At 38.1% G+C, this 23,257-nt stretch overlaps 1 protein-coding gene across 1 annotated transcript; it reads right to left on the bottom strand.

The window, feature by feature from the left end:
• Positions 1–10: 10 nt before the first annotated feature.
• Positions 11–23,041, bottom strand: nagpa (N-acetylglucosamine-1-phosphodiester alpha-N-acetylglucosaminidase). Its single transcript, XM_085291321.1, has 12 exons — positions 22,876–23,041; positions 19,277–19,482; positions 18,826–19,093; positions 16,537–16,676; positions 14,268–14,376; positions 10,610–10,738; positions 10,232–10,437; positions 8,930–8,977; positions 8,464–8,592; positions 6,147–6,278; positions 3,197–3,278; positions 11–1,143 (listed from the first exon to the last, which is right to left on the bottom strand). The coding sequence occupies exons 1-12, from the start codon at positions 22,956–22,958 to the stop codon at positions 882–884; spliced, it is 1,794 nt and encodes a 597-aa protein (XP_085147447.1). The 5' UTR covers positions 22,959–23,041; the 3' UTR covers positions 11–881.
• Between the last annotated feature and the right edge of the window lie 216 nt (positions 23,042–23,257).

Genomic DNA, 23,257 nt, shown 5'->3' with positions numbered 1-23,257 from the left:
CAACCAAAACTGAATCGTGATATTTACTTTATTTCGCTTAAAACAAAAATAAATCATCTCATAAATACACTCTGGGTGTCCGATTATGCTTATAAATGACATAGTAATAATTTTCTTAATAACATTTAATATAAAATTGGCACCTTTCTACACAGAAATTCAAAGGGATTATTCACATTTATCTCATAGATATCTGAAATTCAGACATGGAGCTCAGTGCAAATTGAGTAAACTCTATCATTTTGTTTAAAAATTGTCTGATTGAACCACATTTTGCTTGGAACATCAAACGTTTTCATCTTCGTCTTCTTCATCCGATTACATTGCAACACGGGGAAAAGTTTGTCCTATCAGGAATCAGTATCATAAAGTAAGCTCAACAGTCTGGGAGTTCTTTGGTTACATAGCTTCACTGATCTTAAAAATATTGCTGATGCGTTCAAATTAAATCTGATTCTAAAAAGTCAGCTATGAAAAAATATCCATCTGTTTTATACTAAGTGGAAAGATAGTTAACTGACATTTAAGTGAGATAACCCATTAATGCGATCTTGTAATACAGATTCCTGACAGGAGTTTAAAGTTCTTCACAACTTGAAAAGTTGTGGTTTTGCTGGAGTTTAGCTGGAATGGAGACATTCAGATTGCTGATCAAGTTTCAGAGCTGTAAACAAAAACCTTAGGCATGTATGTGGGTTAAAGACTGCAATAAAGCTGTTGTGCTTTGTCCTTTAGTTTCAGTTTCATTTTATCAGGAGTGTTGATAGAAACCTGTCATTGATAAGAAGAGCAAATAAAGCAGAGGGTTACAGAGTTCAGCGTTATCTTTTTGTGCAATAACTGTCTTCACTCACTATCCTTGGTCCTCTTGACAGCTACGACTACCCTGAGTGTGAGGAAGACCAAATTTCATCCTGAGAGTCTGAGTCCTCCAATTGAAGATCCTCTTTCTCAGCTCTCTCAGTGTTGCCTCTGGCACATGAAGTGACTCTGTTGATGTTGTTCAGAGGGACGTACGAATAATCCTTGCGCTCGGGAAAGTGAGATGCCACTGAAACGGCACGGCACGCCTGTACGAGGTGAACCAGCAGGCTGGCTGAGAGGACAGTAGCCAGGGTGAAGGTGATGATCAGCCACGTTCGCCTGAGGAGTGGAGGAGGTTAGATCATTTCAATGATGAATCCAGAAGCCACATGTATCAGTACAAAGCACTCACTGCCTTACTGTAATGAGAGCAAGCAAGGTTTCCTTACAGTGTGCCTTCATTTTAAAACTGGATTTTACTGAGTGACTGAGTTCAATAATGTCCACAGCTGTATTTGCACTTGTGCAGTTTCTCCTTCTCCTACAACTTTAAACAGCTTTTCATACAGGAACTGACCCACTTGTGTGGCAGGGATAATATAAAGTTGTGGGAAATATGTGCATGTTTTTTTTTTAAACATCAAATGTTTAGATTTTTAGGTTCCACTTTTATAGTATTTTATAGTGAACCGCTAACAGTCCTACAGTAGGAAGATTTACTGCTGCAGGGAGATTTAATGCCCAAAGTGACAATGGAAACAATGTAGCTGATGGACATCAGTTGGGAAAACTATATTTAGACTATTTTAAAACATTTACTATATATAAAGACAATGTTATGGGTATGCTAAAGAGAAAAAGAGCCATTAAAAATTACGTGTTCCTGAGTGTTGGTTAAAAACCAAATCAGTTGCTAAAATAGCTGCTTTAGGGTTCAAATGTATTTTTCCAATGTATCTCATTCCTTAACCAATTTGTTAGCCTTCTGTTTATGTAGAATATGTAGAATATAGTTTATCATTTCCTGAAGCAAATACAAATACTTTTCCTTGTCTGATAGTAAGTAGTGAGAGGAAAAAGCAACAAGCCGTGAGAAGAAGTCTGAGACATTTCTCACATGTGGCACACAACATGAGATAGTCTGCTAAGGGTTTCTTCTGACCACTAGAAACTTTCTGTCAGTACTGAGGCAGTTGCCTGGAGGAAGCTGCGTGCAGGACGACTGCTCACTTGCTTTAAAAAGCTACTTTCAGCTGCCTTCTTATTCACAAAGAGGTCACCATCATGTGGAGCTCTGCATGTTAACAAATTTCCCACGTGTGGGACTAATAAAGGTTATCTTATCTTATCTTATCTTTGAATTGGCAGATTTTTACACTATTTGTTAGAGGCAGGTTAAAAACTGTTTAATATTCAATAAGACTGTGCATGAGATTAGCATATATCTAATCAGTTTAACTGCCAGACTGAAAAGTTGGTGGTATTATTGTTACCGTGGTCTTGAGTCAGTATCTCCTTCACATGCTTGTTTGGATGATAAGGGACAGAAACAGTTAAAGATAAAAGAGCTCCACCTACTTTGTCGCAGCTGATCAATCCCTGCCTGAAGTGGGAGTTGGTTTTGGAAAGTTACAAGAAATGAATGACAAAGACAGCCCCATCTGGAAGGCCCTGGGGGAAGGGGATTTCAACGCTGACATGCACTTTGACTACTGCTGAATATAACAAATTGGAACGTGTCCAATTTTTTTAACAAACACTGTTTAAAGGGATTAGTTCTTTTTAAACGTGTCCTTTCCTACATAAGTGACCAAACATTAGAAACCATAGCAACAACTAACAATCCCTCACTTCCATGTGAAAGGTAATGAGGCCAGTGAATGCATCCCACCCCCAGAGTGTCTTTTACATGCCTTGTTTACATGTAAAAGAGAGAGTGTGAGAGAAAAAGCCAAATGCGGGTCTGGGCTGCTTCAGATGTTTTCTATTATTATTAAACTGAACTACAGTATTTAGAGCAGAGGGAAAAACTGGATCACTTATTAACAGGATCTGTAATTTTCTGTATACATAGCAATACCATATATACATGGAACATGGCCAAAGCCTTAGATTTCACAAACAGCTTTTTAAAAGCTCTTGGTTCTGTGTGCAGCCAGTGTGAGTGAATAAGAATTCTTGAACCTCATTCCCATTCATATTCCTTCTTATTTAACACATTAATACTACGTCGAGAGCTGAAATCAATGCTAAAAATGGTATCAAAATGGCAAAATGTAACCACTTTATTTTTTAAAAGGGAGACAATTTATTGAAAAGACCTCAAGATGCACAGCAGGGTAAAAGGTGACAGGGGAGGGTGGGTTAAGGTTGTGTGATCTTTGACACTTACTCCGTAAAATAAGGCCGCTTTCTGTAAGCGTCTTCTTCTCGCCTCCAAGATATAAACATCTTTCTAGCCAGGCAGTGTCCAGCTATGGTGAGGTGAGGAAAAAGAACAAGCGATAAATGACAGAGGACACTGACTGTGGCTGGTCAGTGTTTTTAATCCCATCCTGCATGAAAAGGTAATTTTCTAACCCAGACTTCAGCCACAATTACACTGGCTGCTCCTCCTGTAATTGAAATCTCCTCCACAGCCAAACCTTGGATTTCAAATTGGTGTTTTTCCAAATAGAGCAGCATGGCCTACTTTTATATCAGCTCTGTGTGAAATTTAACCTACAGGCTGTCACCATTAAAGGGAAACTGGAGTAGTTATTAGCAGCTCAGGTTTCCAGCGCAGTTATAGATATTCAGACTATCACTGATATAGTTGGACATGTAAATTAGTAATCAGAAACTAAGGCAAGAAATCAAAGATAATTATATGCAAGTCACACTAAATTTTGCCAACTTGTTACTCTTAGAAAAAGGATTTCTGAATAAAGTCTCCCACGCCTGTGCACCTCTGGGGAGAGGTTTATGTTTCTGTGTTGGCTTTGTGCACACGATGCCTGCTACAGACCTCATCTCATAAGTTATTGTTGGATAAAATATTGCATGGACCAATGAGTTAAACTGCTTAATATTAATTTACTACGTCTTTAAAACTGATATCATAAGTCAACTTTGGAAAATGTTAACAGAATCAGGTGAAGACAGTATTTAAAGCTTCACTTTCTCCCATGTAGCACACAGCTTTAGATGTGTTGTCACGAGACTGAAAACACTGGAGCGATGGATAGTTAGAGCATGCAGTTAGGAAGGTAGGAAGGCCATTTGGAAGTTATGAATTATAGGTTTGTGGTTTGAACTCATACAGCGGTATCCGAGATCATTTTTTCTGTTTTTGTTGTTCCTATTAGAAACATAACAGAAGCAGTAAAAAACAAGTCTATTTATATCATGATGTAAGTAAAATATCAGACCTGTCAGGCCACATAAACAGTGCTTTAGGTCACAAAAAATGGCGTTCCTGAAAACTCGTTATAGGGTCAAGATTTTCAGAAACTTGTTCTGCAATGACATCATGTAACATCAAAGGTGTGTGGCTTTATCACATTTTTATGCTTTTTTTTTTGCTTTTGTGCAATGGCGGACATAGACAAAATACTTTTTCTGTTAACGATATTATCTGCATTTTTCTAAGCATGCGGACACATGCGCACAAATGCAAATCTCGCTTCTTCCTCTATGCACTGTCTTTTGTTTATATAATAACTTCCTGCCCCAGGCGTCTGATTGGCCAGGATTTCTATACAGTTATGCTCTTCACAGCCCTTGACACTGTGTTTTAATATGTTCGTGTGGGTGGAAATATTTTTCAAAACGATGCTTGAGAGGATAGGATTTAAGGAAAAAAAAGAAAGCTGAAACCCCCCCCACAAAAAAACAACATCAATGATAATAATAACATTAAAGGGTATAATGTAATACAAGTAGAGTGCAGAGTGGAATTAAAGCCTCTTTTAAATAAACAATGATTGAACATTACTAACTTTTATGAGGATATTCACTGTACTAGTTTTGGCTACATGTACCTAATATTCTGAAAACAGATTGTAGAGCAGAAAGACATAACCGTATGAGTTACAGTGGAAAGTTTTGAGAGCTGACATGCAGGTGAGTAACATTTCCAGTCCTCCCAGATGAGCTGACACGGTGCTCCTCTGTTTAGACAGACGGCAACAAAGACAGAGCTGCGTCTACATCTGCTCTCTGCAAATATTGAATCATTTGCTCATGTGAGAATATGCACACTTCAACACAATGATAAACACCATCTCTGCCTTTTCTCCTCACGCACACACATACTGAAGCTGATTTACATAGTGTCACATTACTTTAGTGTCTCCTCTCACACTGACTGTTTTTCCTCACATATTCTCTCACTTTCTTACACTATGTTTACTATGTGAGTATCTCACCCTACTTTAAGGAGATGGGATAGAGAATGACTGAATCAACAAATGGAAATATATTTGAAACAAAGTAGCCACATTAACCAGCTGTAAGGACTGAGAGCTGGTTAATGTGTACATGTGTAGTGCTTATGGGCAGCAGGCAAATCAGTATTTAATATCTGCTCAGCTGTTTAACAGGAAAAAAAAAACGAAAGAAGAAAAATGTAAATGAGAAACACCACAGTGGGACTTCAGTTGCACTGAAACACAGTACAGATGACCACATTTTGAAATGTGATACAGTGAAACAGCAAAGTATGTTAGACAAAAGATTTGGTCTCCAACCCTGTGGAACTACATGCTTTAAAAGGTTGCTACTTGCTGTGATTTGGTCAGAAGGCATCTATTAAATAATACTTTAGTCTTTAATCTTTCTCCTCTCTTGTATGCTGGCTGTGAATTTTGCCCAGAAGAAAGCAGGCAAAGGAGATGAAACTGAGTTATTTGCATCTTGTTTCACTTCAAATTCTCTACAAAAACAACCATAAATGTTCCTGCTTTCACAACTAGCGGCATAATTAATAATTAAATATGGTGTAACAAACAGGCTAGGGATGAGGGAAAAGGAAGGAACAGAGGCGCTGTGCATAGAAAAAAAAATTCAAACTGTTCATTCACGTGAAAACCCCTGCAGCTAATCACCAGCTGCATGAGAGCTTAAGGACAGGGTTTCGTTCATCTCTTTACCGCTACCATCAACCACCATATGACCCTGTGTGTACAAGCAGTATGTATGCCTATATATGGGTCTGCACAGGAGTTATTGCAGTTTTGTAACAACTTTGTTTGCATTCTTTTTATTTCAAGCAGTTCTTTTAAGTTTACTTTATGCTTTACGTAGCTTTAAAACAAAAAAAATAATTTAGCTTGGTTAACTTTAATAACCTTGGTCTGTACCTGTGTGTAAGGTGTAGTTGGTGCTTCCTGGCAGTGTGGTGTGGCAGCTTCCTGTTTGTGGGTCACATGGACACCGATCCTCACATTGACACTCATGAGCGCAGGACAGACCATAGAAACCCAGAGGACACACTGAAAGAAAGAAAAAAATGAAGTGAATTTACATTTTTTAATATTTAAATAAAGAACAAACAAATTTAGCAAACTAAATGGTTCATTTTGTGACTGAAATGGTCGTCAAGTTGATTTTTCTCTGTTTCTTTTCAATCAAGTTTAATCGTCGGATCTTTTAAATAAGTTCTGAAAAGTTTTAATACCCGTTTCATTTTTACAGCCAAAATAAAAGCATGAATGAAAACAAAAAGGTTATTGAGTGACTTCACTCAGACTTTTTTTGTGATACACCTGTTCAACTGCTCATTAATACAGATATATAGTCAGCCAATCACATGGCAGCCTCTCAGTCCATTTAGACATGTAGACATGGTCACAACAAGCTGCTGAAGTTGAGTATAAAACTGAGTATAAGAGTAGGGAAAAAGGCAGTTTGGTGCCACACTGGTGGATTTGCATATTTCAGAAAGAGCAGATCTGCTGGGATTTTCCCACACAAACATATGGTTGTCTGCTTTACAGAGAATGTTCTGAATATGAGAAAATATCCAGTTAGCAGTAGGGCTGGGCCATACCATACTGTTCACAGTAATACCGGTATAATGTTGAGCAACGATAAGAAAATGAAATATCGCGATAGAATATGGGTAAAACGCGCATGCGCAGCGCCTTTGTTTTCATACGCACATGGCGGAGAATGAGAAGGACGAAAGCGGATCATTGAATGAAACGGATGAACCAGAATTGGTTTGTAAAAATGTTGCAACTTCAGTGGTGTGGAACTGGTTTAGCTTTCGTCTGTCAGAAAGCTAAACAAAGCACTATTTTTGGTAGAGCATGCTAGCGGGCTGTCGTTATTACCGTGTTCTTTTGAAAATACGGCACACTTAAAATCAATCCTTTTATTTTTCTGAAAATCGACAGTGCCCCTGTATAATCCAGTGGGCCTTATGTATGAATTCTGTTTGTGTTTACTGACCTCGAAATGATTTTATGTGGTACACGGCGCTCGAAAAGCTGTCAAATGTTTTAGTACGACTTTGCTAAGCTACGAAGCCGCACCACTTGATGGATTGTTGGAGCATTACGGCTATCTTAGGCAGGAGCCTCACGGAGTGATACGTACTGTGCTTCAACATAATATTACCGTATTGTGTGTGTATAACCTCTTTTTAAAGTTTTGTGGATATTATACATGGTTATGCTGAGGATATGTCAGCCAACTTCCACTGGAAATGCCTTTTGGTTAAACTGTCAGCAAGGAATTTGCATTTGCACTGTTATATTTTTATATAACTTTAATGCACATAAAAAACAGCTGCTTGTTTAAGTGAAAATACATTGATGTTTTTTTTTGCACTAATAAAGTTGAGGAGTTGTAAAGTATTTTGTCTAGTGTCAATTATATTGTCAGTTATATCGTTATCGCAAATTTTCTAATGTATATCGTGATAAATATTTTTGGTCATATCGCCCTGCTCTAGTTAGCAGTGGTTCTCTTTTTGAAAATGCCTACTTGATGCCAGATATGAGAGGAGAATGGCCAGAGTGCTTTGAGCTGACACAAAGGAAACAGTAACCCCAATCACCACTTTTTGCAAGCAAGGTTTTCAGCAGAGCATGTTTGAATGTTCAAGAAGTCGAACTCTAAAGCAGACGTGCTACGGCAGCAGAAGACCACATTGGGTGCCATTACTCCTCCCAAGGAGAGGAAACTGTGCCTACAATTTACACCTTCTCACCAAAATTGGACAAATGCTGCCTGGTCTGATTATTTTTAGTTTTTGCTGTTACATTTGGATGGTAAGGTTACAATTGAAAGCATGAATCCATCTTGCATTATATCAATGATCTCTATTTCTGGTGGTGGTGTAATGGTGTGAGGAATATTTTCTTAGCACACTTTTGGCCCCTTCGTACCTGACCATGCCTTGAAGACCATAGTGTGATCCACATGTGACACATAATACTAACTTGTATTAAGTGGTGTGAATTCTAGCCAACACAGCAAAGGTTTAGTTAATGATTTCCTTCTACAGCATAAATAAAATGGATGGAAATCAAGTTGCAGTTCAACACATGTGACAGAACATACATGCAATAGTTCAACACAATAGTAAAGAAAATCCTTTTATTTCCACTAAAATTCCGAGTGACTTTCAACAGGTCCGGGTGAAGTGACATTTAGCATGCATAGCTCTACCTTGCTCACAGTAGTTGCCATGGAAACCTGGAGGGCAGGTGCAGCGTCCGTGGACGGGGTCACAGGAACCGCCATTAACACAGGAGCAGGTCTGATTGCAGCCGTCACCATAGAAACCAGCGAGGCACTCTGCAAACAAAAAAACAAAACAAAACAACAGAGACATTTCATGTAAGGAGCGTGTTTTATTTTTGTGTCACAGGACAGCAATCAAACAATGTGTGAACATACATACACATTTAAACAAAATATAACACAAATGAAAAAAAAAAAACAACATGTAAAGGTGCAGTGGGATGACCAACAGACCCACACGGGTGGGAAAAATGCCACATTTAATCAAACCATAACTCACCATTAGAGGCTGGTGTTGGTGAAAGTTAATGAGGTTGCGTATGTGTATAGAAGAACAAAAACATGTGTTTGCATTCTTGCGTACGTGTGACTGGATGAGGCTTTTGATTACCTTGGCTGCAGTTCTTTCCTCTCCAACCAGCATCACAGACACAGCCATCTGCAACACAGATGGAACAGACAGAAAGACATGAATCACAGAGGACAAACAATGAGTCAACAATCAGTGGGGAAAACAAGAAGTTTGATCTTTCACTTATAATACCCCCTCTAGGCAGGCTTGAAATATAACTGTAAATACTGTGCTGCTCTACGCTTCCACCACTCAAGTCAAACTGCAGTTTGTATCCAATTCTGGAGTTTGGAGCATGTCTTTGCACATTGAGCTGACAATCATTGTCAGCTAGACCTCACATCTGTTAACTTGAGTCATCGGACTTCTTAATTATGTTTGTGAAGTTTGGACTTCAGTTTTGAAATTCTACATTTTATTAGTCTGTTACTTTGCACTACTTAGCTGATATCCATGTCTGCGGATTTCAAAAGTACTGTTTATTGTGGCAGCTTGCCAGCCAAGCTTACTAGCGTTTGCTGGTAACTTAGCACTCAACCCTCTTGTCCATATGTGGTAACTTCTGGGCCCAAAATACTCAAATAGCAGCAGCCAAAACGGTAAGACTGAGGTATCAAAATGTGAACAACACAAGCTAAAAAAAAAGTAGGTTTTTAACAGTGTTTTTAAATGATTAAGAGACTGGGCAGCACTTATGTGAAAAGGATTGTTGTTGCAAAGATTAGAAGCCACCATTGAAAAGGCTATCACCTCTGATTTTAAGCCTGGATCTATGATATCAAAGACCTCAGTGCTCAGCTAGGATTTTGCTGTCACCAAACCACTGACACTCTTAAAAAGAAGCAATCAAATTTTAAACTGGATCCTGAAATGGACTGCAAGTCAGTGTAAAGAGGTCAGTATAGGTGTAATGTGTACACCTATCTGTAGGTCCTCTAAAAAGCAATGAAAGGAGATGTTGTTTTTTTAAAAATGGACCCCAAGAGAAGCATATATAAAATGAAAAAAAAATGGAGAACCCTTAGGTATTCCTCAACCAAGTGGGGACACACATAATGAATACTGTCCTAAATGCACAGGGGAACTCCTATCTGACAAATATGACTGGAAATTTTTAAAGGCTGTACTCTTAATACCCAGACATTGGACAAAGATTACTCTTAAACCAGCTGCAACTGCACTAAAAGCTTTAAAACTCAAATTTTAGAGGAACTTAGAGTGCACTGATGTCAAATTCAGTACATCACTGATGACATGTTTACAGGGCTAAAGGTTTAGAATTACTGTACTATAAGTAATCCTGCTATTTTGCTTTATCTTTACCAGCACTTTCATACTTACTGGCGGTACAGATGCCATGGGGTCGGCAAGCTGATGGCTGACACACCAAAGAGTCACAAGCAGCACCCTGCCAACCATCATGACACAGACAGTGTCCGTCCACACAGTCACCGTGCTCGCTGCAGTTTGCTGGCTGGCATAGTCTTTTATGGATACACAAGATGGTGGAGACCTTTCGCTCACAGCGCCACATGTTATCTGAAATACTGGGAGGGAAGGAGATGTGTTGACAGCATGGAAGGACAGAAAAAAGTCTATTAAAAAAATCAATCATTTATTAATTATCATGTACACCTATATGCACACTTTAACATTAAATGTTGGAGAATAAAAAAGTAAGTGTAAAGTTTCACAAGTGTGAAGGGACAACTCACTCACCAATGATCAGATGGATAGCTGGCCAAAACGCCATTTTTAACATAGGTGGCAGATCCGCCCCCATCCAGATTAATGGCATTGATCACTCCATGCTCCTTCAGGAAATCAGCCATCTCCCAAAGACTCAAACTGTGTTAAAAAAAAGCAGCACTGAAAAAACTGAAGACAAACACTGTGGCCATAGAAATGTTGAGGACTTTAGTCATACTGGCAGCGTGTCAGAATCAGTGACTGACAAACAGCCTGGTGCATCTGTTACTGTCCTGTCTGTCTACATTTATTTGGTTCTGTGTTTTGTGTTTGTAATTATGTAACTACCATGTTTCTCTCACAAAATCTTGTGCATGAGTCATTCAGCTTTGTGTATTGTATGGAAACAAACTTGCATGGGTGTTGCATTAGCTTGGGCTATAAATTCCTTGGTATATGCTGCTGTACATTGCATACTTATCCCCACATACAAAAACAATAAAACAAAACAGATATCCATTTACAAGAATATCTCAAATAACTGTATACAAACATTCATAGTCCTCGGAAGGTGAATCCTACTGACACACAGGTAAAAGCTTCACGTGATAAAAAGATCATTTTTGGAGCAGATACAAGGTAGTGCTGACATTTTGCAAAAATGTCCCACAGATCACCTCTCATGGTTGGATATGAATTGCTGGCAATGTGGATAAGTGGCAAGCTTTGGTCAAAGATCATATATTTCAGACAGTAGAAATTACTTCTAAAAGTTATCTAAAAGCTTAGTCTCCAATTTGTCTTTTGCAAACAGTGTTTTTGATCTTGATTCTGTATGATGTCAACAAGGGGAGGGGGATATACTTAATATGGTCACCTCAGGTACATGGTAGCTCTGGGTGTGTGTCTCCACAGAAGCCCCCCTCTGTCATTTAAATCTTTTTTGAGAGGCAGTCATGCAGAAGACAACAGGCCTAAATACACAGTGTCCTTTAAAGGAGAGGAGCTATCATGGTTTGCCTCAGACAGAAGATGACCTGGGGCCCTGCACCAAAGTCCATTATTTTCCACTGTGAATGATGCAAGCAACTCTAGCGGAGTCACAGTTTGCCACAGGTTTTCATGTGTCACCTGCCTGCCAAACTTAAAAAGAGTGAGTCTTTTCAAGGATTCAAGGGTAGAGAAGAAAAGAAAGGTGTGGGATGCTGTAGATGACGTAACTTTAAAATTGAAACTGTGACAATAGATGACAAAACCTCATCTCAGTAGTCTGGCTTAATTTTTGTTTTGTTAATCTAAATGGAATGAAACAACCATTAAACTCTGCAAATAATTAAGATTATGCAGATTAAGATAAAAATGATAGTCCCTGAAGAGAAATATGTTCTTGATCATGAGAGCATGCAGACCTGCCTGTGTCAGAATTAATACAAGAAGAACAAATACCAAAATATATTGTTTTTCATTTACTCAGTATGACTTACCATCATCGTGGTTACAATGGCACTATAATATGAGAAATAAAGTATATACAAAACACAAAATCTTCAAAAGCTAATGAGTCAAAAACACTGCAGTCAAATATTTTCATGTTGTTGGCATTTTACTTTATGTTTGGGTTTGTCTGGCCAAATTTCTAAAACAGACGCCTGATTATTTCACCAATCGCGTGTAGATTAGGCTAAAAAGTCCAAAAATGGCCACTGTACTGTGGATAAGTGGTTCTTTGCAGTTAAGATGTCTCACAATTCAATGCTAATCAATGCATCACATAATGAACACAGAATGATTAATTAATTGTGAAAATAATCATAGATTAAGTGTCTGACTGGCTGATCATCTAGGGCAACCTCCACTAGAATTAGTTGAGAATTTCAAAGAACTAGCATGTCGTTCATGGAAACTAGAGGTCAGTTTCTGAGGTCACAGCTTCCTTCGACCTGACTTTTTCATGTTTTATTGAGTGGGAGGTGGCCCTATATTGAGCAGAGATATACAGAGGGCAGCAGACATGTTCAGACGTGTCCGATTGTTGTGCTTTTCAAACCCCGATCATAAACACAACAATAGAATATCTGAAGTCAGTGCAGGTCTGTGGGGTCACAGCACTAAAGGTGGAGGGAAAATTAGATCAATGCAATTGATTGGTGGAGTATCTAAGAGGGTTGAGCTAATATAAGCCTGATAGTGTTATCGGATCTCTGTTTACTACATTCACTGTCAGCTTGTTTTTATTTTTCAGCCTCCAAATGACCTCGACCTGCATTAGTCCATCATCTTGTTGTTCAATGCTGTTGTTATTGATTAAACTAATCTATAATTAACAGCTATATTTTGAAACAACTTTATATATTTTTTTTTGCATCTTGTGAAAATATCATTTCTCTGCAGAGTTTGTGGACACATTTTTACTGTTGCTGCTTCTAAAAAAAAAGATGTTTTGTTGTCAAAACAAACCTACAAGACAGGAAACAAGCAGGTCGAAAAAGCTGTGTGTTCATGTGTGTTTTGTGTGTTTACGCTTGAGCATCTGTTTACATTTGTGATGTGTCTTCTTAAGCCTTTTCCCACCAAAATACCTGTGGGGGTTTTGTGTGCGCTACGAGTTCAGGAGCCATCCCTGAGGGTCTTCTTTCTTTTGTTTTTTTTCCTGGGGGAGGCAAAAGCAGATCTAATCGTTTGTAGGCTCTGGAAACTGCTGTTCAGTGCTAACTTGGCTGTTTCTGCTCAAAGCTGATTGGCCATTTCTGAACCTTTTGTCCTTGACGGCCAGAAGTCTTCACCTCTTCAACCTCGCCATTAACAGTGTGAAGTTTTACTGACTGACAACAAAACAACAATGCAGCAACCTTGCCTACATTTATAAAACCCGGTGCTGTACCCTGGTGTTGTGACAATAATTCCCTCCATTGTTCTCATTGTTTTTATGGTTTAAAAAAAGAAAGTCATCAGAAAATAAAAACTGATTAGTAGGATGTTGCTGCAAAATGTTTGCAATACCTTACAGCCAAACCAGTACCTGTTGTGAAAAGTTTGAGAGGGTCTTAGGGCTGCTCACTGAGCCCAGATCAGCCAAAATGTCTTTGTTAGACGGTCGTTAGGTAATTTGTCTTGCTTATTCTCTGATATTTCCTGACCACAACAAGGAAGCTGCCAGTGTTAGGCTGTAGATGCTTGTGTCACAAGATCAACAAAAGATAAACACTGATGGATTAAGTTTGGTGTTGGTATAAAACAAATTTTAAAGATTCACTTTTTTCAAGGTTTTAAACATCTTTAGAAAACCAGCAAGTGGAAAATATGCAAACAGTCAACATGTCATTTTCATGGTCATGTCAAGTCTTTCAATGAGCTGAAGTAAACTGGAGACATTCCAACGTACATGGAGGTTGTTTTTCTCTTCACTGTGTGTGAAATCGGTTCCTGGATAATAAATTCCCACTTGGGACATCCTGTGTTGACTCAAAAACCAGTGAATCACTTCAAGCTAACAGGATAAATTGACTCTTTTCTTACATTTACACCCGTGTTTGCCGTTTCTTTTCTAATGGTTGGAGTAGATAGCTTCCCACTCACTGTGTGTAATTTTAAAAACAAATTGTTTCAATTTCATCACTACTTCTTGCTTCAAATTTCTTAAAAAGAAAACAGCATTGTAAACATTGTTTATCACCTTTCCTTTTCTTACCCTCGTGCTTTTGTCTGTCCATCAAAATGAAACAGGATTAACCTTCCCTCTGCATCGTGGCCCACTGCCGTCCTCGCTGAAACTACATCCACAAAAGTGCGGAAACCCCCTGTGAAAATATGAGAAAATGCTTTTTTAATTATGATGTACGATTAACAGTTCAATAAAACCTGTTAAATCAAACTGTCTTGAATTTATCCCACCATAGAACTCAGGATCTACAGAAATGTGCACACCAGTATGAACCAGTTATTCCAGATTAGGAGTTTTGTGATTAATTAACTCAATATTTTGTCTTTTTTATGCTGACCTCACATTTGGGAATTTAAAGTCTAACACCTTTTCCTAACCATGCCTTTACATCCAAATGATGCATTATAAAGACATGACTCAATAATGCCTCAGTGCTGCTATTTCAAGCTAATGGCTGATTTAAACTTCTGCAGTGAATGCTTGTAGAGCCTACAATGTAATATGTAAGTCCCCAGCGTTGCTGCTGGCATTTATGTTTGTGCTTGGTGCATTATGTGTCAATTACCTTGTGGTCATGTCCCTGTGTTTTATATTCCCTATTCCCTCCTGGGTCCCTACTCTTTGTTGTTTTTGGGGGCCAACATACTTTTCCCTCAAGTTCTACCATTCCTTTGTGCACCCCTCACATCCATACTGACAGTTTCATCAATGTCCTTTCAGGAATTTGCTGACATTTGTGAGTCCTTATGTTGAAGCTGACATTAATATTCCTTATAGTGAGATGATGATTGTTTTTCTCTCACTGATAAATTCAAAAACTGCAGTGAAAATTAGCCAGAAATGTGTTTTAATCATACATCCCCAGTAACAAGACCAAACATTTAACCGAACGAATGAAGAAAAAGCAATTACCTTTATTAGAATGACCAATAAAATTTGATAAAAATATTATTTCAATGTTGTGTCTTTGCTCCAAAACAATGTTTAAAATCACTTTTTGTTTCAGTATGGTTCGATTGAAGAGTCAATCCAGGGTACCAGTTCAGTTCAGTAAAGTTTTAAATACTGTAATCAACTGTTGGCTACAGGAACAAGGCAGCAGCTATTGAGACAATAAGGTCGTGACCTTTGAATTTTTTTTCTGGGAGCCAGGTGCTCCAACACTTAAGGTTGCTGTAAGTGTTCCCTATACACAACTAAATTAAGGCAAGCTGCATGACATTGATGAGTAATGTGGCTTTTGGCCATTACATTTAGTCATTACTAATATCTATCAGTCAATACTGAGAACTACTACTTATTCCAGCTAGCTGGTACACAGAGACATATTGTACTGGCTGTTAATGGGCAACACATGAAAGGCTGCACCATGTCTCTTGCACTGCTCTATATTTTTCCATGTTATAAATTCAGCCTTGAAAAAATGTATGGGTTGATAGATAAGGCTAAATAAGACAAGATAAAAATTACTTTAATAACGACTATAGTGGCTTAGGATTAGTTTGCTCTTTGTGTAAGACAAATGACTCTAGACGTGTCATGTTTATCATCTGGCGCCATGCCACACCCCCCGTGTTAGTTCAGAGCTAGATTTAGAAAACCTGGGTCTACACACATGATAGCAGCTGTTAATTTTAGTGAAGACAGAGAGTGTAAGCACAGACAATGTAAAAGAATTAGCTGTCTATAAATGTAAAGACATTGTGGGCATTATGAACAGGCCTCTGGGTTATGCCAGTACTGAAGCACTCTAGCCAGTTAGTTACTGAATCTGATTGAATAAGCCCCAGACAATTCCAAGGTCAGAGAAAATGATGCTGGACAAGCAGAGAGTAATCTAAAATAAATTACCTCCAAATGAACTCTGTTTTTTTTTTTTTTTAACTGAAATCCTGAGAAATGTTTTTTTATTTTATTTCTTCATTTTTTTTTTTTTTGGGGGCGGGGGGGGGGGGTTGGTTACTGACAGCCTGGATCCTTTTATGTAACAGTTTAACGTAACCAAAAATCTGGGTCAATACCGGTCCTAATATCAAATTTTCACTATGCAAGTATCGTGGAATAAGACTTTACAGATAATATCGCAATATCCATATAAGATTTAAAAAAATTCTACCAGTCAGAATCAACCTTTACTTTTATTTGCTTAACTTCAGTCACCATCAATATCAGTATACCGTGACAAGATTTATAAATATCTCTATTTCTCAAATCCTAAAATCTTACGATTGAAAACCTTTATACATACATGTGGTCAAAGAAATGAATCCAGCTGGATGTGGATTTGCATCATTACCTGTTTCCTGTGTCTTGTTGCACTCGGCCTCAATGCTCTCATTGATGTAAATCTCGCCGTTTCTCAGTAACCACACCACCCCGCTGACTAATTGGACAAACGGATTGGACTGATCCAAAACGTCATCCTGAGATAGATACCTGAACGGTAAGAGGGGAGAAAGGAATTCAAAAAATATATAAATAATAAAATAATATAATACTACTGTAGTACATATTATAATTTCATGTTTCTATATTTGATATTTGTGGTGATAAATAATGCTGGTAGGTAATCCTCTACTTTAGTCCAGGCTGAAATGTCTGACATCAATTTGCACAGTTTTTTTATGCACCCCAGAGAAAACAAAGAATATTTTTTTACTTTTGTGTTACGACTACTAACAAATCCTCTTTTTTACCACTTTAGGTTCAGGCAGCTTTATTAACTTTAACAGCATTTCTGTTAACTTAGAGGGATAATGTTAAAACAGCATAGCACGGTGGTTCCCACATTTGTACTCGCTGTAGCTGTTTGATGCGTCTCTTAATAAAAATAAAAAAACCACACAACCCACACACAGATATCAACACTTCAGTTATCTAACAACATATTAGTCATAGCAAACAGCTGTTTGGACTCTGTACTTGATTTAGTTTAGTAGACCAAAGCTACTGAACTTTTGGACACTGTGTCTACAAAGAAAAACTGAGCTCGGCTCCATCTGGAGGAGTAAACAGCCCAACAGTCACTTCAAATTAGGACCCAAAACTGTCATTTTGTGGGCGAAGCAATGCGTCCTATTTTAAATCAGAGGTAGGTTTATTATGAGCTCGACTGACAGGTCATGGACGGCACAAAGGGCCCAAGCAGGACTGTGAGCAGGTTATTTTTTTACTGAGGTCCACTCGCTCCCTGGGAGTGTGACCGACGACACAAACCACATCATGTTGCATCATGTGCATTTCTGACCTCAGTTATCAAACAAACAAGTTACATAGAGTACTTCATGGTTTAAAGATAGACGATGAGCAGATGTTTTGTTTTTGTTCATCGAGGAAAATGTGGTGGCTTCACATATGAGTGTTATTTAACTTCTAGTTCAATTTTAATGTGATTCTCTTTAAAGCATTAATGTAAAGATATGCAGTTTTCTTTTTCTACAACAATTTGATGATAGTTTAATGCATTTCCACTGATTTAACATGCTACAATGATAAACACTAGTTAGATCAGTGAGTGATTCAGACATGAGCTCATCTTCTTTTGTTTTTCACATTAAAAAAGAGCAGAGGTTATAAGCTTATGCAAACAGGAAGTCACTGTATTGCAAATGTGCATTACTTGGGACAAAACCTGAAAAGAGGCCAGTATCAGAGGCAGAGGTGAGAAGATATTTTAGTGCCATGATGTCAGGTACAGTTAAGAACAAAGAGGGAATGGAAAGAGGTTTGTTTTTATTCACGGTGTGGTTTCTGGCTGTTTGAAAACACTGATGATACAAACTGTGAAAGTGGGCTGTACCTTGTAAAAATAAATGCTGGCTTGTACGTTGAATATTGTAATCTGAGAGTTCAATCTAGCAGTAATTCTACAATTATTGGTAACTTCACAGCGTGTCTTCTGTCCTGTCTCCCTCCCTTCACCCCCCCTAACTGGTTGCAGCAGATGGCTGCCCCTCCCTGAGCCTGGTTCTGCCAGACATTTCTTCCAGTTAAAAGGGAGTTCTTCATTCCCACTGTTCCCAAGTGCTTGCTCATACCAGGATGTTTGATTGTTGGGGTTTTCTCCATATTATTTTAGTGTCTATGCCTTTAAATATACAGCACCATGAGGTGACTGTTGCTGTTATTTGGTGCTATATATAAAATTGGATTGACACGAACATTTGTTACTTTAATTCTGCATCTTTTCTTTTTCCTTTGTTTTACAATTTTTATCTTTTTAGGAAAATATCCAACAGTCAGCCATATAAAGCACAGATGCCTGACAGAAACGGTACTTGAGACACACTTGACAGAGGAGAAAACGTGCTGTCTGGAAAATAAAAACATACTGATATGTATGATCACACTTCTTAAAAGGTTTGACTTTTTTTGCCTCCTTGCATACTGTGTGTAATATGCTGTTTAAAGGGTGTTTAAAACTGCATATAAAACATTACCTCACCTTGGATCATGTCTGTTCATGCAGATATCTTTGAGTATTTGGATGAACTCATCCTTTGTCTTTGGGGCTATGATCTAATGGTGAATCAACAATCACTGAAACGGATTTCTCTGTTTTACATTTTCAAGCCGCATTTCTTACCCAAACACTAGGCTGCCGTCTTTTCTGATTCCAAACTGGGCATTTTGCAGTCCTCCACTGTCCCGCACCACCCTGCTGTTGCTCACCACGTTTCCCAGACACTCCCTTGTTACTGTATTGAAGAAACCAGCATTTTGCGCATACAGGCACTCAGCCGCTTCAGCCGTCTCTCGTACTGTTGCCCTCACTCTCATTTCGCAGCCGCCTGGCCCCCCTGGCTCCAACACGGACACCGTCCTCAGGGGGTCGTTGACCACTGTCATGTGTCCTGGTAAGAAAGCCGCAGCAGGATGAGGTGAAATTGAATCTTCAGTGATATATAATAAAGGATTCTTGCCAACACTTTGAGATGAAGGTGGGCGAGTACAGAAGTAAAAAGAGGGATCAATAAATCAAACACCAGAGATTGATATTATTCTTTGTTCCTTTAACTTATGATGTCATCACTAACCATAAACAATTCTGGAGCTCCCCGGAATATTCGACACAAACAACTTGGTCTCAGCAACCAGCTGCCCGCTGCGGTTACTGGAGGCCCAGCTCTCATAGGTGGTGCTGCCATGAATGATGGGCTGACAATCCCTGACATAGCGATGAGAGTGGGAGGGGCCGTGGCCTTGTGTGTAGGGCAGCAGGATGTCATCGTCCATAGCCTCTCTGCAATGAGAGAAGAGTTGTTGGTCTTAATTGAAAGTGACAAAAGTCAATTAGAAAGTGCCACCTGTGTACGTTTGTGTACGTTTGTGTGCAGAAATGCCAAACATTTTCTAGTTCCATCTTCTCACAACAAAGCTCTGGTGCTTTGCTTTGTCATATACTGCCAACCTATCACATATCATATTATTCTGGACAGTTTTTTGATCAATGCCAGCAAACTGAATATTACTATGGGTTCTTTGAGATTACAAGGGGCTCCATGCTTTTATAACCAAAACAATAATAATAAAAAAAAATAAAATTATTGAAATCATTAGTAATCATTAGTTAGTAGCCAACAAATATGTGTTAAAAACAGACACCTCGACTAATATTAGATGCTGCAGTTTCGCTAGAAAAATAACAGCAACAAAAATAACAAATCCTGATATCCACTGCACCAACATGTAATGTCAATAAACCCTTTAGTAGCTCAGTGTGTCCCATTGGCTCTCTGTGAGGAAGAAAAACATTCCCACATCTCCAAAAATAAGAGCTACAAAAACCCCTTCCCCTTAGGGACGCTGTGGAAATAAAAATGCATTTGCGTGTTAATCTTTAAACAAATAAATCATGTGAGGACATATTTTAATGGAGAAAATTTCATCACAGCCTTAGCTGGTCAAATCACAGTTTCATCACATGAAGGAATGTGTTTTCAAAAGTGCTGAGTTGTGGTTTCTGCTCAGGGTCATGCAAAAATAGTCCATGCACAGCCTGTTTTTTTTCCTAAATCTTCAAAGATCCCATTATTACTTGAATGTTAAACTCTTACTCCTTAATTTGGTTTCTTAGAATTCTTATATTCTGAAGTATATATACAAAACAAATAACTTGTATGTATGCCCACTGCCCAGTAAGAATATTTTGGTTCTTTTTACTATATTTTTTTATTCAGGTTTCAATGAAACCAATAGCCTGATGGCCCAGAGCCAATAAAAACGATGTCACTGGCCAGCTGGCAGTTTTTCCACCATTTGGGAACTTTTGCTGTAGCCAGTATTTTTTCCACTAAAAGGGCCATAAATGTTCTTTCTCAAACCACCTGTTTGGACCTCCTAACATCTACCACTAGTTTCTTCATTAAGGTGTGTTTTATAGTGTCAATGCACAATAACATCAAGTTGTTTTATACTATAAGGTAAAGGTCCTGCAGTATTTAGGAGAAAACCCTAACATTTAAGCAACCACCTATCAGCAAACACTTTGAGATCGTGGAAAGGAAAAACCCCACGACCACTTGGGGAAGAGAAGAGAAAAAAAGCTAGTCCAACCTAGAATCTATTAACTAGTTTTCAGCTTAACACTGAGGCAGGATGTCTCTAATTTTAGAGATATTGCTTACATGAAAAAGGAAGACCTACACATTTGTTTAATGTGAGCACTGAAGGAGATATCCTGGCAATAAGATTTCTCACAGTGTTGCTAGGTGAGTATCTGGTTAATTACATCAGTTCTCTCTGAATTTAGGAAAAGAAAATTACAGGACATCCAGATGTTTATGTATTTAAGACGTGCCTGTAGCTTAAATGTGTTATCTGGCTTCACAGATAAATATAGCTGGGTATCAACTGCATAGCAAAGATTATGTATGCAGTATTACAAGCATGTATGGATAGTACTGCACATAGATATGTTTCAAACCATTCCAGTGCAGTTTCTTTTTAATAACAGCAGTATGTTCTAATCTCTGTAGTAAAACATTGTGGTCAGTGGATGCTGCAGTTAAGTCTAACAGGGCAAACAGAGTCCACTGCCCTAAGCATAGGAAAATAATTTGTAACCTCCACTAGTGCTGTTCCTTTGCTGTATTTAACTGAAACTCTAATAATATTATTTAACTATTTCTTGCAGATATCTTTAATAATAGTGTATTCGTAATACCAGTTGAGCTGTGCTAGGAATGTTTAGAACTACTAGGATTTATTGTATAACCAATATATAACCACTGCAACCACTAAACACAATCCTTTACTTCTTAATTATCAATATTAACATATAGAATATACAACTTTCTTATTGCAAATCAGTATGTGCATTCAAAGCAAAGGGGGTTCCATTTCAGAGAGTGTTTAATCTCAGCTGTTCTGAGTTAGTTTCATCTCATTAGGTGTAGAATACTGGCTTATATTTTGTTTGTATATTTTCTTACATTGTGAGTTCTTGTGCTTTGCACCTGTCAGCGCTGACGGACTCGTAATGTACTTGAATTTATATTGTACTTTTGTAGTCTAACTGACCTCAAAGATCTTCTAACAACAAGTCACACTTTTAACTATACATTTATATAACACTTTAATACATACACTTCATGTGCCTGTCAGTACAGAATTCCTACTTATTCAGACACATATGTATTTAGACAGTGGAAAGAAGCTAGGCTACCAAGAGAAAGCTCAGTACCTGTCAAGTTTTTTCCCTCAACCTCTGTAACTGCTGTCCCATAAAAAAAAAAATACACATACATGATTGGTGAATCTAAAAACCATCTAAATAGATATGGGTCAAACTGACCCACATTTATTCAAAGAGTGGTGAGCCTCTGTGTACAAAAATTTGTAGCACCTGTACAATAGCACAAAACCTTAAATTATTGTAATTTTTGTGTATTTTGGTTAATTTTAGGAGAAGTCATAACGTTTCTGGCTAAAAGAATGACATTTAGGCTTTACTTGCTACTGTCAAATATCAAAACTGATCCAATTTAAGTTTCAAGTTTATAATACATCAGCGCCGTCTTGCGGCCAATAAATCCAACTGCGTCAACATTTTCTCCAACCGTCAACTTCCGTGTTAAATGAAACCAAAAACGTGACGGCTCGTCTTGTGACCAAAAGTTTGGGTTAAATAAATATTATGTACAGTTGCAATCACAGAAACACGGGAAAAGTTAAGTGTAAAGAACACTGTTAGTTAGTGAGAAGACATTCAATCGAGCCAACCACAAATGACTTACACGTGTTTGTTAATGCTGTTATTATTTATTATTAGATGTATTTAAATAAGCACATTAAATTACGTACTGTATTTGCGGTTACTAGTGAATAACCGCAAGAGTGAATAGTGAACTCTGGACTCTTCTGATAAGACTTTAAACATTGGACACTGTTACCCAACAGCTGGCAAGTGACCTTACCTAAGTTTGTATGCTGACGTGTAGGTAATTAAACACTGCACATTAAGTCAACTTCATCCCGAAATATCGTCAGCCACCTACCTCAAGTGATTTTTTATTTTACCAGAAAAAGAAAATGAAGAAGACACGTTTCTTTTAATCTTTATTCTTGGCTAACAACAGTTAGTTAGCAGTTGACTATATATAACAGTTAGCTCAACCAGGAAGTAGCGCCTTACCGGGTATTTGTGGTCTGGGACAGCCGGACACAGAGCCACAACAGCAGCCAGACACACGTACATTTCACCGACTGTGTTGCCATATGAAGAGGAAAATTAGCCTGTCAAACTCCTGTCTCCTCCTGTGGATCCCACATCCTTATCAAAGCCAGCAGAAAACACACGGCAAACTCCTTTTCCTGCTAAATTTCAAAATAATGGTTGCTATGTGGCACATCGTTGTCAGAAGAATAGATATGAAAGTTATTTCATGTCTATTTTGCAATATGTTCGTAAATCATTCAAAAACAAACAGAATCTCCCCTTATTTTAATCATCAACTATTTGTGGTAAATGTGAGTATAGGATACCGGCTCTTATTTTGGCAGCAGAGTCATGCCAT

Source organism: Mchenga conophoros, linkage group LG11 (genome assembly GCF_057382185.1).
Source record: "Mchenga conophoros isolate Kocher_MC1m ecotype Shallow Benthic linkage group LG11, M_conophoros_male_GT1.1, whole genome shotgun sequence".
Taxonomy (NCBI): domain Eukaryota; kingdom Metazoa; phylum Chordata; class Actinopteri; order Cichliformes; family Cichlidae; genus Mchenga; species Mchenga conophoros.
This window is presented reverse-complemented; position numbering and strand designations above follow the sequence as displayed.